This window comes from Chiroxiphia lanceolata, chromosome 3, assembly GCF_009829145.1.
Source record: "Chiroxiphia lanceolata isolate bChiLan1 chromosome 3, bChiLan1.pri, whole genome shotgun sequence".
Classification (NCBI taxonomy): Eukaryota; Metazoa; Chordata; class Aves; order Passeriformes; family Pipridae; genus Chiroxiphia; species Chiroxiphia lanceolata.
The window spans coordinates 116,447,569-116,462,103 of record NC_045639.1 but is presented as its reverse complement, the minus strand read 5'-3'; the positions used below and the strand labels follow the sequence as shown (position 1 = coordinate 116,462,103).

Genomic DNA, 14,535 nt, shown 5'->3' with positions numbered 1-14,535 from the left:
AGTGCAGCCCCCAGGCAGGGGGGGTTCCCATCCCTGCAGGGATTTAAAAGCCCTGGGGATGTGGCCCCTGGGGACGTGGGTCAGGGGAGGCCTGGGCAGTGCTGGGAGAAAGGTGGGACTGGATTTTTCCAACATGATTCCATGTGTTCCAGAGGAGTTCTCTCATTGGAAAAGTGCAGGCTGGTGCGTGAAGCCCACAGTGGTGTTACCTCAGACTTTACCTCATCCCACCCCCTGCCATGGGCAGGGACACCTTCCACTGTCCCAGCTTGCTCCAAGCCCTGTCCAGCCTGGCCTGGGACACTTCCAGGGACAGGGCAGTGATGGTAAACTTTCCATGTTTCCAGAGGCAATGACCATGTTTAAATTTAATGCCTGTTTAAATTTAATGCCTGTGAATATTGTTCCTTCCCATGGATGGTGTTTCCTGGCTTTCCTGGTGCCAAGGGGTGCCAAGGGCAGTGTGGACAGTCTGGGGGTCCCACCTAACATGGCATGAGATGGGGGTCTGGGTTCAGGTTTGTTTAACATGGAATTACAGCAGCTGAATGCACTGAGAGGCTTCGTTTGACCCCAGAGTCAGTGCAAGGGGATGGATTGGGAAAGGGGAGAGCTGGGACCTCTGGAGAGCACAAGGAGTCAGGATCAGCTGTGGGAAGATCTCCCTGTGGAGCTGTTTCTGAGCACTGATGGAGCTCTGAGAGCTGAGCCAGGGGATGCAGAACGTGCCTGTTGTCAGCATGGGGGGTGTCCAGCAGGGCTCTGGGTCCCAAACTGAGCTGTTGGTCATTCCAGACTGTCCTGGACGGGGTCACTCCAGCTCCTCTTCACTGACTGACACGTGGCAGGGTCAGTGTTTCACCAGGGCACTTCAGGAGAAAAGGAATAACTGGGTTTGTTCCCGGGAAGATCCCTTGGGTGCTGTAGGCTCTGGTAGGTGTGGGGGCTTCTTTTCTAAACGAGACCTAAAAAATATGGCAAATCCTGTTCCTGGGTAGTGAGGATGAGGCAGCAGGAGCAGCCCCACCCTGGGCTCAGGCCGGGTCACCACCAGCCCCCCTCGCTGTATCCCAGGGCTGGGACAGTCTGGGAATTCCGGGGCTGGATCCAGACCCTGCCACAGCCCTTTGAGGCAGGGAGTGCTCCGTGTGACCCTCCGTGTTCTCCCCCAGCCCCGCCCGCCCTCGGACCTGGGATTCAGCTTCGATGCCAACAAGCAGCAGCGGCAGCTGATAGCGGAGCTGGAGAACAAGAACAGGTAAAAACCAGCTCTGATCTGCTCTGTTTTGGGAACCATCCCCGTGCTCCGTTGTTTGGAAGCCTCTGTGTTACATTAACCAGGTTGTTTACCCGGATCTCTTGTTAAAGGCGGAGCTGCCTCGTTAACTGATTAGTTAGTCATTAACGTTGCTTAATTAGCATTGTGGAGGGGCTGCCCTGCCCCTGTTCCCCAGGAAGTGGGTTGATCCTCTCCACTAATCTTCTTAAAATCATCCTGACCAGCACTGAGCACCCAGAGCTCGTTTCTCTCTTGTCTGCAGACCCAGAACAGCTCAGGGTGGGAGCTCTGAGCCCAGAACCCCCCGTGCCCTGGGCTGATCCCCCAGGGATGGTGGGCAGCAGGGCAGGGGGGATCTGCCCCTCTACCCCCTCAGCTGAGACCCCCCTGCAGAGCTGCCTCCAGCCCTGGGCAACAGCAGCACAAGGACGTGGAGCTGCTGCAGAGAGTCCAGAGGAGGCCCCGGAGATGCTGCCAGGGCTGGAGCCCCTCTGCTCTGGAGCCAGGCTGGGAGAGCTGGGGGTGCTCAGCTGGGGAAGGGAAGGATCCAGGGAGACCTTGGAGCCCCTTGCAGAGCCTAAAGGGGCTCCAGGAGAGCTGGAGAGGGACTGGGGACAAGGCCTGGAGGGACAGGACACAGGGAATGGATCCCACTGCCAGAGGGTAGGGGGAGATGGGACATTGGGAAGGAATTCCTGGCTGGGAGGGTGGTGAGGAGGTTGCCCAGGGAAGCTGTGGCTGCCCCTGGATCCCTGGAAGTGTCCAAGGCCAGGTTGGATGGGGCTTGGAGCACCCTGGGCTGGTGGGAGGTGTCCCTGCCCATGGCAGGGGGTGGAACAGGATGAGCTTTAAGGTCCCTTCCAACCCAAACCATGGGATCCTTCTTGCTCCAGAGGGTCACCTGTGGAGCCTCTCCAGGCTGTCCTTGTGCCTGTGCTCAGGTCTCCCTGTGCTCCAGCTGTGCCAGCTGTGATCCAGCTGCCTGCACAGCCCTGTGCCAGGGCACCCTCAGCACTCGGGGGTAAAACACTGCTCAGGGGGAGTTTGGAGGGGAATCAGTTCCTGGAGAGCAGGAGCAGCTCAGTCCTGGCACTGCCATGGCTTCAGTGCTCCACCAAGAGACCTTGCAGGTATTTGAAATTACTCCTGGAGATCCCAGATAAGGGAGATCTCAATCAGTGCTGGTGTGAAGCCCTGCCAGGAGGGCAGCTCAGCAGTTCCACAGGGAGCTGACAACAGTCTCCACTCCAGAGGGGTTTCATTCCCACTGCAGTGAGGGGCCCTTGGCCATGGCTGTGACATTCCCTCCCCTCTGGCTGGGCAGGTCCCCTTCCCTTGGGGACACTGGAGGGTTTGCCTCTGTTCCAATGAGCTGTTCTCCTCGTTCCTGCTGCCCTGCCCAGAGCCCTTGGGAAGGGGAGAGGGAGCTGAGCAGAGCTGGCAGGTCCTGCCCCAGGGCCCTTCCTGCAGTACCTGCCGGGCAGGTTGTGCTGAAGATGGAACTTTTGTCCTCTTGGAACAGTCTCTGAGCGTGAAAGGGTTTGGAAAGGCATTGCAATGAGTGATTTCACACTCATTAAGCAATAAATTTTCTGTGTTTTGCGGCAGTTCCTACGTCTGCACCAACTTACCCGTCCTGGTGTGGGTCTGTGCCAGCCACACACGAACAGAACTGCTGTGCCTGGGCTGGGACTGGCAGAAAGTGCTCCAAGGGCTGTGAAAGCTGTCTGGGAGCAGTGCAGAGAGTGACTCTCCCCTCCTTTCACCTCCCCTCTGTCGTTCCCACAGGGAGATCCTCCAGGAGATCCAGCGGCTCAGGCTGGAACACGAACAGGCCTCTCAGCCCACCCCCGAGAAGGCCCAGCAGAACCCGACCCTGCTGGCTGAGCTCAGGCTGTTACGGTAAAAACAACCCCTGGGGGTGTTTGGGGGGTGGTTTTGGGGTGCTGGACTGGGCAGCCCTGGGGGCACTGGGAGCAGCAGCCCTGGGGGCACTGGGAGCAGCAGCCCTGGGGGCACTGGGAGCAGCAGCCCTGGGGGCACTGGGAGCAGCAGCCCTGGGGGCACTGGGAGCAGCAGCCCTGGGGGCACTGGGAGCAGCAGCCCTGGGGGCACTGGGAGCAGCAGCCCTGGGGGCACTGGGAGCAGCAGCCCTGGGGGCACTGGGAGCAGCAGCCCTGGGGGCACTGGGAGCAGCAGCCTGGGCAGCCTGACAGAGGCATTGAGGATGCTGAGTTCTGAGGGCTGTGTCAGCAGCTGGGCTTTTAAGTGGCCTTAGAAGTAAATAAAAACGTTTCTTGGTCTGAATTCTGTTTGTTTAGTTTAGAAAACTGTTTGTAAAGAAGAAACTGATGGGAAAAACCGGCAGAAATGGCGTTAACTGCTCATCATTTCCTCTCCAAAGGAGCAGAGCTGAGAGCAAGTGTTGGTTATTTGATTAGTCAGAGAAACTCCTGAAGTTCAGACCTCCAGGCACCGCCAGAGCTGGAGAACCACCTCCAAAGCCTCTGTGGCTGAGCTGGCACTGCTGGGGCACCTCCAGTGCTGGGGCAGCTCTGGGACCTCAGGCAGGAGACACAGGGAGGGGCTGGAGCGTGTGCAGGGAAGGGAAGGGAGCTGGGAAGGGGCTGGAGCAGCAGGAGGGGCTGAGGGAGCTGGGGGGGCTCAGCCTGGACAAAAGGAGGCTCAGGGGGGACCTTCTGGCTCTGCAACCCCCTGACAGGAGGGGGGAGCCAAGGGAGGGTCGGGCTCTGCTCCCAGGGAACAAGGGACAGGAGGAGAGGGAACGGCCTCCAGCTGTGCCAGGGGAGGCTCAGGTTGGACAGGAGGAGGAATTTCCTGCTGGAAAGGGTGGTCAGGCACTGGCAGGGGCTGCCCAGGGAGGTTTGGAGTGCCCATCCCTGGAGGTGTCCCAGGAAGGCCTGGCTGTGGCACTCAGTGCTCTGGGCTGGGGACAAGGTGGGGATGGGGCACAGGGGGGATCCATGGGCTGGGAGGGCTTTTCCAACCCAAATGATTCTGGGGTTCAGGGATTCACTCCCTGTAGTATCTCACACGTAGCCTCCCATGTACAAGCAGCATCAGCTTTCCTGCCCCCAGCCCTCCCTCATTAACAAACTTACCCTGCACATTAATTGCTGTGGCTGCTCAGGGTCACACTGGGGGGTCCCAATGAGCAGGTCTGGGATGGGAAGGGGCTTCCCCAGTCCCAGCTGCTGGGGAGATGCTCCCCAGTGTGGGGTGCCCTGGGCTGTGGGTGTCTGTCAGCACACACCACCAGCTGATCTCAGTTCTGCTACAGTTCAGGCTGGGAAAGCAGGAGGATGATAATCCATGGAAAGTCAACGTGTCCCAGGTCTAAAAATCTGCAGCCCAGCCTGGCCCAGCCCCTGGGATGAGTCAGCTCCAGCACTGCTGGCAGTGCCTCCTTGGAGGAGCAGGATGGATCCGTGTCCTTGTGGATCCCTGCCTTGCAGTGCAGGTGTCCCTGCCTTCTCCTGCCTGCACCACCACGGGAACAGCGAATCACAGAGTGGTTTGGATTGGAGGGACCTTAAAGCTCATCCCATTCCACCCCTGCCATGGGCAGGGACACCTCCCACCAGCCCAGGGTGCTCCAAGCCCCGTCCAACCTGGCCTGGGACACTTCCAGAGATCCAGGGGCAGCCACAGCTTCTCTGGGCAACCTGTGCCAGGGCCTCCCCACCCTCACAGCCAACAATTCCTTCCCAATATCCCATCTAACCCCCTGGCATGGAAAGCCATTGCCCCTTGTGCTTGCCCTCCAGTTCCTGGTGATCCTCCAGCCCCTCTCTGGCTTCCTTCAGATTCTGGAAGGCTGCTTAGTTGTATAACCACAGTCCTCAAAATACAAGAAGATGTTGAAAGAAACATCCAGGATGGTTAATATTTCACAGTCTTCTGTCCTTTAAAGAACTGGTCTGTTCCTGAAACCCCCAGAATGATTTATCCAGAGTGAGTCGCGTGAGAACACAGATGCGATCGAAGACTTTTGGAGGTTCAGTCTGTAATAGGTGATGCTTTAACTTGGGATTAAGACATTCTGGTGTCCACAGAAATAACTGTGGGTGAATAAAGGAGCCTTTTTAACCTGCTTTTCCCCAGGGTTTTGTATCATCACCTGTGACTGGGCTTTGTGGGTCCTGGCATCCCTTAAATCGCCCGGGACACGGAACCTCCGCCGGGCTGACGTCCGTCTTTGAGCTGCTCCTTCTATTAGTCACTGCTTTCTTTTTTGGAATCTGAAATCAAACCACACAGTCATATTTCCTCAAATAGCTCCCAGACAGGTTTTCAGCTGCCAGGGAAAGGGAAGGTCACTCCTTATCTGCCGCTGTTGTTACCTGGTGCTGGCGCAGCGAGCGTGTCCCGGCTGATCCGTCACGGCACAGAAATAGCTCTGCTGAGTCTCCTCCAGGCAGGCACAGCTCTTCCTCCCCAGACATCTGCAGCCTGTCCTCCTCTTGTTTTCCCCCCCTCTCTGTCTTTCCTCCCGTGGCTCATCCTGGCTTGTCTGAGCACTCCACAGGATGCCAGGTTCCGACAACTTGGGGTTCTTAAAAGGAAGAAAAAAGTGGGTTTTTTTACTCAAAATGCAGTGCCCTGAGAAGGGCTTCCCTGGCTGAGGACACATCTCTGGGTTTGAAGTGAACGGGGTATTGTCACCTTCAGGTTCATGGTCACTGTGCTGGGCCTTGCTGTGGGTTTTTAGATGGGGAGCAGGGGAATGGTGGGAACCACAGACCCCGTTACACGGGTGAGCTCCCTGGGCTGCTTTGAAACACCCCAAGTTTGTTTTCTGCCTCTTTCTTCCATGTGACTGGAACAGGCAGAGGAAGGATGAGCTGGAGCAGAGGATGTCAGCACTTCAGGAGAGCAGAAGAGAACTGATGGTGCAGCTGGAAGGGCTGATGAAGCTGCTCAAAGTAAGGAACCTCCTGTGGGAAAGGCAGCACGTCCCCCCCTCCCCTGGCTCTGGGGCTGCTCTGGGATCCCTGCTTTGCTGTCACACCTTATAAAACACCTCATGAGGAATAGGAGGAGTTTGCAAAAAGCCATTTCCATCCTGGCTCTGTGTGGGGGTGCAGGTGGTGAAAGGGTTTTCAGGTTCATGTGATTGAAGTGTGGACAACCCAAGGTTTGGAAGGGTTTAAAGAAGTATTTGATGTGGTAACTGGACCTGATCTGGGCACCAGTTCTGTTCTTCCAGCTCTAACTGGGAAATAAACTGGGAGCTGTAGTCCTGCAGGGCAGGATGTGACTCCCCAGGGCTGTGGGGCTGATCCAGGGGGTGACCCTGCCCAGCCCCTGCCATGGGGGGGGTTTGCTCTGGGGGTGATGTGTCAGCTCTGATCTGCAGCACACGTCATTGTTTGGGTTCCTGACCAGGGTCCTATATTGTTTTTGTGGAGTCCTCCCTCAGCTGAGCTCCCAGATGATGAAATACTGCAGTCTGAAATACTCTTACAACTTTATTCTTCCCCTTCTTTAAGTTAAACAAGAGCCAACGAGTCAAATGGCAAAGCCTTGGCCTTAAAGGGGTTCTAGTCTAAGACAAGGTGCCCTGAAGGTGCTGTGGGGATGGGAGAGAGATGGAGCAGTGACAGTGCCAGGGGCAGGCTGGGATATAGATCAGCCACAGGCACATCCTGATGATTCCAGGGAAATTTGGAGCTGGTCTGCACTGGGAAGTGACAGTGAATTCTCAGTGCCTGTGACTCCAGAGTGCAGGAACCCCTCAGCTTGGCTTGAATCCTGAGGTAGGAATTCCTACCCCTACCCTTTATCCTGGGTAGGAATTCCTACCCCTACCCTTTATCCTGGGTAGGAATTCCTACCCCTACCCTTTATCCTGGGTAGGAATTCCTACCCCTACCCTTGCATCCTGGGACTGGGATGTCTGTACAGGAGGTGATGATCCAAACCTCCCCAGAGGTGCCTGGTTTGGGATGTCAGTACAAGAGGTGATGATCAGAACCTCTCCAGAGGTGCCTGGTTTGGGATGTCAGTACAAGAGGTGATGATCCAAACCTCCCCAGAGGTGCCTGGTTTGGGATGTCAGTACAAGAGGTGATGATCCAAACCTCCCCAGAGGTGCCTGGTTTGGGATGTCTGTACAGGAGGTGATGATCCAAACCTCCCCAGAGGTGCCTGGTTTGGGATGTCAGTACAAGAGGTGATGATCAGAACGTCCCCAGAGGTGCCTGGTTTCCCTCATTTCCCTGGGCAGGTGAGCACGTGTGGGATTTGGGAAGTTCCTTAAGCCAGGGGTTCTGCACTCTGTGTTTTCCCTGCTCAGCCTGTTAAGGTCTGACTTTCAAAATCCCAGAAAAGCTTGGGTTGGAAGGGATCTGAAAGCTCATCCCATCCCACCCCCTGCCATGGGCAGGGACACCTTCCACCAGCCCAGGTTGCTCCAAGCCCCATCCAGCCTGGCCTGGGACACTTCCAGGGATCCAGGGGCAGCCACAGCTTCTCTGGGCAACCTGGGCCAGGGCCTCCCCACCTTCCCAGGGAAGGATTTATTCTCAGTATTCCATCTCTCCCTGCCTCTGGCAGTGGGAATCCATTCCCCCTTGTCCTGTCCCTCCATCCTTTGTCCCAAGTCCTTCTCCAGCTCTCCTGTAGCTCTCAAATTTGTTTAAGAACTTTATCCAGCAGCTGGGACTGGGTATAAGGAAGAGCTCTGTCCCCAGGCAGTGGGATGGGGGCCCACAGGGGCTGCACCATCTCCATCCTCGGAGGTTTCCAAGGCCCGACGTGGCCAAAGCCCTGAGCAGCCTGCTCTGAGGTTTTGACCCTGTTCTGAGACCTCCCCAGCTGTCCTGTGAGCTGTGACTGCTGGAATTACTTGGTCCTGCATAATGTGGCTGTTTGCCTCTCCCCCCCAGAGCTGTCTGTGGAGCCTGGCAGCCTCTTGATTAAAGCATCTTCCAGAAAGACATCTGCTCTGGAGCTGGAGAGATCAGAAGTGGAAAATTCCCTGCCAGTGCAGATTTTGCTCGAGCAGTTAGAAATTTATGCCTGGTTTTTCAGTTCTGACTCACTCTGCACCCCTTGGTTCTCCCTCCCTGAAATCCAGGAGCACTTTTTCACCCCCTGTGTTCTGCCTGTGCAGAAGCTCAGCCAGGGCACTTCTCACTGGTGGTTTTAAAGCAGTGGAACAGGTAGAGAGCTCTGCTGGGCCCCTCACAACACTCTGCTCCAGCCTGTTCGGGGGTGGTTTCTTTGCCTTCTTCAGATTTTTAATTTATATTTATTTTTTTTAACTTTGAGAAGAACAAGCCCTGTGTGGAATCCTTCCCTGCCCCTCAGCAGCTGGTGCAGAGTCACAGCAGGGCCTTCACTGCCCTTCCATCCCTGCTTTCCTTTCTGTGCCTCTTGGAGGCTCTCAGCCATCCAGCTCTTCCTCTGTGGATTTGTTTCCTCCTGTGGTAACCGGGTAATGAGGATGTTGTGGGTAAATCCTCTGCTGTGAAAATCTCTCACATCTGTGCAGTTCCCTTCAGGAGCCAAACCTGTTGTGCATTCAAATAACAAAATCAGCTTCTTTTATGTCGGGATTTCCTTTCCATGGAGTTCTGCAGCTCCTGTGTCACCTGTGTCAGGGGTTGGGTCCTGGGTCAGCATTTCTGTGGCTCTGAGTGAACTGATGGCAGGGCCAGATCAGACAATCAGAAATATTGGAATGGTTTGGGTGGGAAGGGGCTTCAAAGCCCATCCAGTGCCACCCCCTGCCATGGGCAGGGACACTTCCCATTATCCCAGGTCCCTCCAAGCCCCATCCAGCCTGGCCTGGGACACTTCCAGGGATCCAGGGGCAGCCACAGCTTCTCTGGCCAACCTGTGCCAGGGCCTCCCCACCTCACCCCCTTGTCCTGTCTCTCCAGGCCCTTGGAAAGGGTGTCTCTCCATCTTCCCTGTTGTCCTCTTTAGGTAATGGAAGGTCACAATCAGGTCACCCCAGAGCTTCTCTTATTTAAGTTGTCTTTCCTCCCTATTTGAATATCCACATCCCAGTCCTGGGCTCTCCAAGCCCCATTAAAAATTCCCTTCCCTGCACCCTGTAGCTCCTCACTCAGGTAATTATTTTTCAAGCTGCAAGTTCCCCAGCCTGCTGATCTAAAAATAGAAGTTCTAGTAGATACTTTTAACACCTTTTCTCATTATTAGTGCCAGTACTTCCCTGTCTGCTGAGAGAAACTCCGAGGGGAAGTGCTGTGAGTCAGAGCCAGAGCAGAGACACGAATTCCTCAGCCCCTGCTCAGAGTTTCACCCCCGTGACCCGAAGCAGTGACGTTGCCTCCAGGCTTTGTTTTGGTTTTGATATTCGTGTCCTGCTCAAGCTCTCCTTTTCAGTGGTTTCAGCCCTGCCAGACACGATTTTCCCCCCACAAGGTTTTTAGCTCCTCTCATCATTTGGTGCTCCTCAGAAACGTTCATGTATAATTTACATCAGCTGTTAAAGCTTTTATGGGGTTTTTTTCCATTTTCTTGTGCAGCATTTTTTACATTTTTAATGCTGCCTTCATTTCACCATTTAGGGCTGGATTCAGCTTACCCAGCTCTGGTTTGTCTGAGAGTTTGGGGCCTCAAATCCCTCTCTGAAGAAAAGGAGACCCTGTGGGTCCCTCCCCTCTCAGGACATCCCGTGATTCCATGAATCCATGTCTTTGGAAGGCCACAGTTGTCCTCTGGAGGCTCATCTGCTTTTCCCATGCTGTGATGTTTGTCCTCAGGGCAGGGAAGGGCCCAGGTCTCAGGTCCCTTCAGCCCAAACCATGTTCTGTGATTTGGGGCTGTTCTGGCTGCTGGGGTCAGTGACCCCCGTGAGGAGTGTCCTGCTCTGCTGTCTGTGATTCCACATGGGACACCCCCCCAGCCACTGCCATTTGGGGCTGGGCTTGGGGTTTGCATCCAGTGTCTCCCACATCCCCTCACTGACCCGGGACACTCCTGCTGGGGGTCCCAGTCACAGGAGGGTCATGGAATGACAGACTGCCTTGGGTGGGAAGGGAGGGAAGGGAGGCTGTGGCTGCCCCTGGATCCCTGCAAGTGTCCCAGGCCAGGCTGGACGGGGCTTGGAGCAGCCTGGGACAGTGGAAGGTGTCCCTGTCCATGGCAGGGGGTGGCACTGGGTGGTTTATAAGGTCCCTTCCCACCCAAACCATTCTGGGATCCTGTGGCTCTCTCCAGGCCCCTGGCTTGGCTCTCCCTTCTCTGCTGGGCTCTCCTGCAGTGCCCAGGTGCCTTGAGCTGGGCTGGCCCTGAGGAGCATTCCGTGGGGACAGGGAATCACTCTCCCTGCACGGATATCCCACAGACAGATCCCGTTTCACTCCCTCCATTTCCTCAAAGGCAATTTCCTCGCCGGCTGCTCCGGTGATTTATCTGCTCCCTCTCAGCCCTGCCGAGCTCTGTCCCTCCTGAGAGGGTGTTTTCACATCTGCACTTAATGCCAAAGCCTCATTTTTCAAACCAGCAGCTTTTTTTGTGGAGTGGAGATGGCTGGAGATCTTTTCCCTGACCCGACTCCCCATCTGGTCCTGCGAGTCCCAGCCCTGGTGGGAGGAAGCACTGGGAGCTGTGGGATGTGGGGAGGGCAGTGCTGACCTCAGCTGGTGCTGATCTGGGTCTGAGTGGAGCCAGACCCCACATCTGCCACAGCAGCAGCTGAAAACACACCTGGAGGAACCCTGAGTCTCATCAGAGAAAACCAAAAGTGTCTGCTCGGAAACGTGGAGTTCCCTGCAGCCATTCCCAGATTTCTCTGGGGAGCACAGTGGGAAAAAAACCAGCTTTGAGTGGTCAGTGAGAAGAAGCTGCTTTAAATTAAGGGAAAGGTTCTGGTTAATCCTGCTCAGACGGGAGATCAGGGAGGGAAGGTGGATAAATGGGTCCATGGATTTGAAGGCCAGAAGGAGCTTTTATCCCGTGAATTTTAATTCCCTGACCTGGATTTCTGGGGAGACGTGCTTAGGGGGGCTCCTGTGTGCTGGGGGTCTGTGCCAGTCACCTGGAAGTGCTGTCACTGCTGGTCTGGGGTACGTGAGTCACCAGGACTGTGCTCCAGCCCTTCTGTCAGGGTACAGAGTGATGGTTGTTGTCTGTGGAAGGCTCTGAATTAGGAAAGAAACTCCCCACTGTGGGACATTCTGCTCATTCCAAGGAATTCTCCTGTAGCTGAAGGCAGGATGTGCCCCCACCTGCCCAGCCCGATCAGAGGGGACATTTCCCTGCTCCAAAAGGGGATAAATTCACCCAAATTTCACCTCTTTTTGTCTTCCAAATCCGGAGGGATCTGTACTGACAGAGGCACTGCAGGGCAGGAATTGTTTTCCCTGCATCTTTTCCCTGACTCAGCATCTCTGCTGCCTTTGCCCTCCCGGTGCCGTGTCCCATTCCAGACCTGGTGGCTTTGCCCTCGTGAATCCCACTGGCAGAGGTCCTGGAATGCCCACTGGGAACCAACCACAAGGGTGATGTTCTTCCCCTGGGGCTGTGGCAGCTTTGGGGTCTCTGTGAAGGCAGTTTTGGGGTCTCTGTGAAGGCAGTTTTGGGGTCTCTGTGAAGGCAGGTTTGGGGTCTCTGTGAAGGCAGTTTTGGGGTCTCTGTGAAGGCAGGTTGGGGTCTCTGTGAAGGCAGTTTTGGGTCTCTGTGAAGGCAGGTTGGGGTCTCTGTGAAGGCAGTTTTTGGGTCTCTGTGAAGGCAGTTTTGGGGTCTCTGTGAAGGCAGTTTTTGGGTCTCTGTGAAGGCAGGTTTGGGTCTCTGTGAAGGCAGTTTTGGGGTCTCTGTGAAGGCAGGTTTGGGTCTCTGTGAAGGCAGTTTTGGGGTCTCTGGGAAGGCAGGTTGGGGTCTCTGTGAAGGCAGTTTTGGGGTCTCTGTGAAGGCAGTTTTTGAGTCTCTGTGAAGGCAGGTTTGGGGTCTCTGTGAAGGCAGTTTTGGGGTCTCTGTGAAGGCAGTTTTTGAGTCTCTGTGAAGGCAGGTTTGGGGTCTCTGTGAAGGCAGTTTTGGGGTCTCTGTGAAGGCAGCTTTGGGGTGTCTGTGAAGGCAGCTTTGGGTCTCTGTGAAGGCAGTTTTGGGGTCTCTGTGAAGGCAGGTTTGGGGTCTCTGTGAAGGCAGGTTTGGGGTCTCTGTGAAGGCAGGTTTGAGTCTCTGTGAAGGCAGGTTTGTGCCATGGGAACCAAGCACTGGCAGCACTGGACACTCTGGGTGGGATTCCCAGACTTTGGAGTGTGGATCTGGTCCCTGTTGCCTTGAGGGCAGCTCAGGAGGCCTCCTGAGTGCAGAGCAGGAGAGAATCACTGGATCATGGACTGGTTTGGGTTGGAAGGGTCCTTCCAGCTCATGTCATTCCAACCCCCCCACCACGGGCAGGGGCACCTTCCCCCAGGCCAGGCTGGAGCCAGGAAAGGTCCTGTGGAAACCAGGAGATATCCCCTGGATCCAGGGGATCCATACTGTGATATCCATCCTTGTTGGGGGCCATTTTAAAGAGAGTTCTGTTGAGAATGGGACAAGTGTCCCCTCTGGTCCCCCACCATGGCCCTGGTGTCCCATGCCCTTGGTTCCTGTGGAGGTGTTTGCTGCAGTCCCCATGTCCTGTCCTTTCACTGTGGCTCTTGTGTGTTTTGTGTGAAAATTATCATTTTCGTGTGATAATTAACCTTTCCTCTTTCTCTCTTCGCCCTTTTCTTTTGCCAACACCTCTAGGAAGAAGAGCAAAAGCAGGCAGTAAGTTGACTTCACTTTGTAGGTGATCTGACTCTTTTTTTTTTTTTTTTTTCTTCCTGCATGAAATCCATTTTCTGTTAATTGGCTGGTGTGCAAATAAACCGTGGGGCTGCGGGGCCTTTCTCTCTCCTGGGTTTGCAAACAGCCTCCATCAGCTTCCAGCAGAGCATGTTTGGTGTGTGTCCTTAAAGCCACTGCTCTCTCAAGTGAAGTTGATTGCCACGGGGGCACAACCAGTGGCTGGATTCCCGAGGCTTTCCTGGAATCCTGCATGACCATCCAGGGCTGAAAACGGGGGGATTCTCAGCTGGCTTTCACGATTTGTTTCGTTGGGGATCCTTTGGAGTGTTTCACACGCTGAGAAAGCTTCCTTGTCTCTTCAGGAACCCTTTAATTTGCCTCCTTGCCACATGCAAGTCCATGCATGAAAAACTAATTAATGACTTAATATTCCGGGCATGGATCCATGTCCTTCAGCCATGGCAGAGTCTCCTTGAAGGAGCCCCGGGGTGCTGGTTGTGAGCTGACAGAGGCAGGAAAGCCTTGGCTTTGTTGCCCGTTCCCATTTTCTCCGAGCAGACCCGAGTCCTGTGTTAATTTCGGGATCCACTCCAGAGGGAGCCCTTCTGCTTTTCTCACGATCAGCCAGATGTTGGGTGTCCTCTCTGCAGCTCGGCACGTTTGCAGTGTCTCTGAACATGGTTGCCTCTCTGCCCGGGCTGTGCTGACCATCAGTCCTGGGGTTGGCACTGCTGGGGGGCTTCACTCGTTGTTTGCCACGTCCATGATCGGATACTGGACACGTGCACTGGAAATTCTGGTGACTGATTCTTTGTAGGGGGTTGTGTATTTTGGGGTGACTTTAAATGGTGAAAACACTTCAGTTCCACGTGTGCTGAAAGTGGCTTTTGGTGGCTCCTGGGTGGCCTTTTATCAGTGTTCTGTGCTCAGTCTGAGGTGTTGGTGAGTGGGCACCTTCTCTTGGAGCCCAGGGCGTTGTTGGGTGATCAGAGAATCATGGAATCATGGAATGGCCTGGGTTGGAAGGGACCTTAGAGATCATCCAGTCCCACTCCTGCCATGGGCAGGGACACCTTCCACCAGCCCAGGTTGCTCCAAGCCCCATCCAACCTGGCCTGGGACACTTCCAGGGATCCAGGGGCAGCCACAGCTTCTCTGGGCAGCCTGTGCCAGGGCCTCCCCACCCTCCCAGCCAGGAATTTTTTCCTAATACCAAATCTCAGCCTGTCCCTGGGTTTGCTGAGGCACCTGGCAGAAGTTATTTGGCTCGTTGGAGGGACCAGGTGGCAGCACGTGGAAGGATCTTCAAGGAATGTCCTGGAGGAAGGAGAAGAACCAAGGCACCACCATTCCTGTCCTCCAGCTCCTGGCTGTGCCAGTGGAATGCTGTGTTGTGTGTCATTCTCCCACCCAGCATCATTCCTAGGAATAATTCTCTGCAGGGAAAGGCAGTGTTATACATTAGCTCATTTTTCCTGTGC

General features: G+C 55.2%; 1 protein-coding gene across 1 annotated transcript in view; it reads left to right on the top strand.

The window, feature by feature from the left end:
- LOC116784364 (dystrobrevin beta-like) overlaps positions 1 to 14,094 on the top strand; it is a 38,057-nt gene extending 23,963 nt beyond the window's left edge. The window contains exons 5-9 of the mRNA XM_032682921.1: positions 1,173 to 1,258; positions 3,068 to 3,181; positions 6,129 to 6,225; positions 13,013 to 13,033; positions 13,417 to 14,094. Of these exons, the coding sequence (XP_032538812.1) occupies positions 1,173 to 1,258; positions 3,068 to 3,181; positions 6,129 to 6,225; positions 13,013 to 13,033; positions 13,417 to 13,461 (363 nt within the window). The 3' untranslated portion in view covers positions 13,462 to 14,094. The remainder of the gene's footprint in view (positions 1 to 1,172; positions 1,259 to 3,067; positions 3,182 to 6,128; positions 6,226 to 13,012; positions 13,034 to 13,416) is intronic.
- Positions 14,095 to 14,535: the final 441 nt, after the last annotated feature.